At 50.3% G+C, this 1,983-nt stretch overlaps 1 protein-coding gene across 1 annotated transcript in view; it reads right to left on the reverse strand.

Moving 5' to 3' along the window:
* SLC45A4 (solute carrier family 45, member 4) overlaps positions 1-1,983 on the reverse strand; it is a 47,733-nt gene that overhangs the window by 5,048 nt on the left and 40,702 nt on the right. The window contains 1 exon segment of the mRNA XM_011990152.1: positions 35-394. Within this exon segment, the coding sequence (XP_011845542.1) occupies positions 35-394 (360 nt within the window).

Raw genomic sequence — 1,983 nt, forward strand, 5'->3', positions numbered from 1 at the left:
GTGGAATGTGTGTAAACGGGAGTGTGGCTCAGACCACGGACTCCGTCTCCACCAGTCCCTGCAGGCCCTCCTTCCGCGTGAGCTTTAGCGCGGTGGGCTTTTCGCTGCTCCCACCGGCCCCGCCTTCGCTGGCCAGCTGGGAAGACAGGCCTTTCTGCTCCTCCTTGGCCTCCTCTGACACGTCAGGATAGATCACCAGGAATGTGGCCGTCAGGAAGCCCAGGAAAGAGCCCACAGAGGCCACCATGGGGATGACGCGGACAGTCCCCACTGCGTCGACCACACCCCCGAGAGCGGAGGCCACCAGGATCTGTGAGATGTACACTTGGCAGGACAGGATGGCGCAATCTATGCCAAACCCTCGCTTGGAGTTCCCGGGGCTGTGGTGGACATACTGCAAGAGAGGAAACAAGGCGGTGAGTGGCTGGAGAAGGCACTTCAAAACTGTGAATATTAACCCAGAAGCCTGGAAACACGACCTGTCTTCCACCGAGTCTCTTGGCAACCACTCCTGCCTGCGCACCCTCAGCCCCCAACTCCTGCCCAGCACTGCAGGCGGGAGAGGTGGGAAGTTCTAGCTCAAGGAGAGGGCAGGCGTGGAAGCAACTCTGTCAATCCAGTCGGGACGTGGGCTTCCCAGGAACCTGGCCTCGAGTCTGAAGGAGAGGTGGCAGGGCCACGCTCCACCAGGCAGGCTCCCCCTCGCCCTGGTGGTCTCCAGCAGGGGCTGAGGGGAGAGGGGTCCCATGAGCCCAGGTTGATGCCTCCCAAAGTATAACTGCAGGTGGCCACGTGCAACAGAGGCCGGACCCACGGAAAGAGTGAGCAGTTTCACTTGTGTTTCTTGCACAAACATACAAAAGAAAGCTGCCGTACATCTATTACTACTATTAGACAGCATCTCCGCAAAGGCTTTTTCCTAGAGATAGTGGAAAAAAAGGTCAGTCTATTAAGAAGCTAAAACAACTTTTAAAGCAGCTCTGAATGTGTGTACCATAATCACAGTGAGAGACTGTAATATACCTTTCATAAAACAGACAAAAGCAATAAGAGGAGAGAAGAGCTAAGCAATGTCAAGGTTGACCTCACTGACAGAGACGGGGCACTAGATGCAGGACCCACATTCTTTCCAAGCGCACATGGAACATTTACCAACATGCGTGGTGTGCTGGGCCGCAAAGGAAGCCTCAGCTAACTGTAAGGCTGCAGTCACATGGGGTATATTCTCTAGCCATTAAGGAATCACACTGGAAGTCAGTAACAACATGACAACTGGAAAAAGCCCAAATGTCAGAAATCCATCTATGTCCTTCTAAATAATTCATGGTTCAAAATAGAAATCACAATGAAAATTATAAAAATCTTTTAAAAGTAAACACAACATTAAAACCTGCACGGTGCAGCTAAAGGTGTGTGTAGAGGAAAACTAACCTTAAATGCAAATATTAGGCTGGAAATCAGAGTAAGAAATGAGCATCAGCAAATTAAACCAAGACATAACGGAAGGCAGGAGACAGCAAAGGGTGGCAATGAGTGCACAAGCACGCGGACACGCGGCAGGGAGGACTGAGACACCAAAGGTTCTTTGAAACACAGATAAAATCAATAAAGTCTCAGATAACTAATACAGGAGGAAAAAGGTGTTATCACTATAGGTTCCATCACATTAGATCATAAGAAAACAATTTAATGCTAATAATTCTGAAAGTGCAGATGAAATGGACGCATTCGCAGAAAAACACAAATAAAGCATCATACTTCTGGGCTGGGCACAGTGGCTTCCACCTGTAATCCCAACACGTTAGGAGGCCGAGACGGGTGGATCACTTGAGGTCAGGAGTTCGAGACCAGCCTGGCCAACATGGTGAAAACTCGTCTCTACTAAAAATACAAAAATTAGCCGGGTGTAGTGGCAGGCGCCTGTAATTCCAGCTACTCAGGAGGCTGAGTAGCTGGGAGGCGGAAGTTGCAGTGAGCCGAGAA

The sequence above is a fragment of the Mandrillus leucophaeus genome, unplaced genomic scaffold (assembly GCF_000951045.1).
Source record: "Mandrillus leucophaeus isolate KB7577 unplaced genomic scaffold, Mleu.le_1.0 Scaffold371, whole genome shotgun sequence".
Lineage (NCBI taxonomy): Eukaryota > Metazoa > Chordata > Mammalia > Primates > Cercopithecidae > Mandrillus > Mandrillus leucophaeus.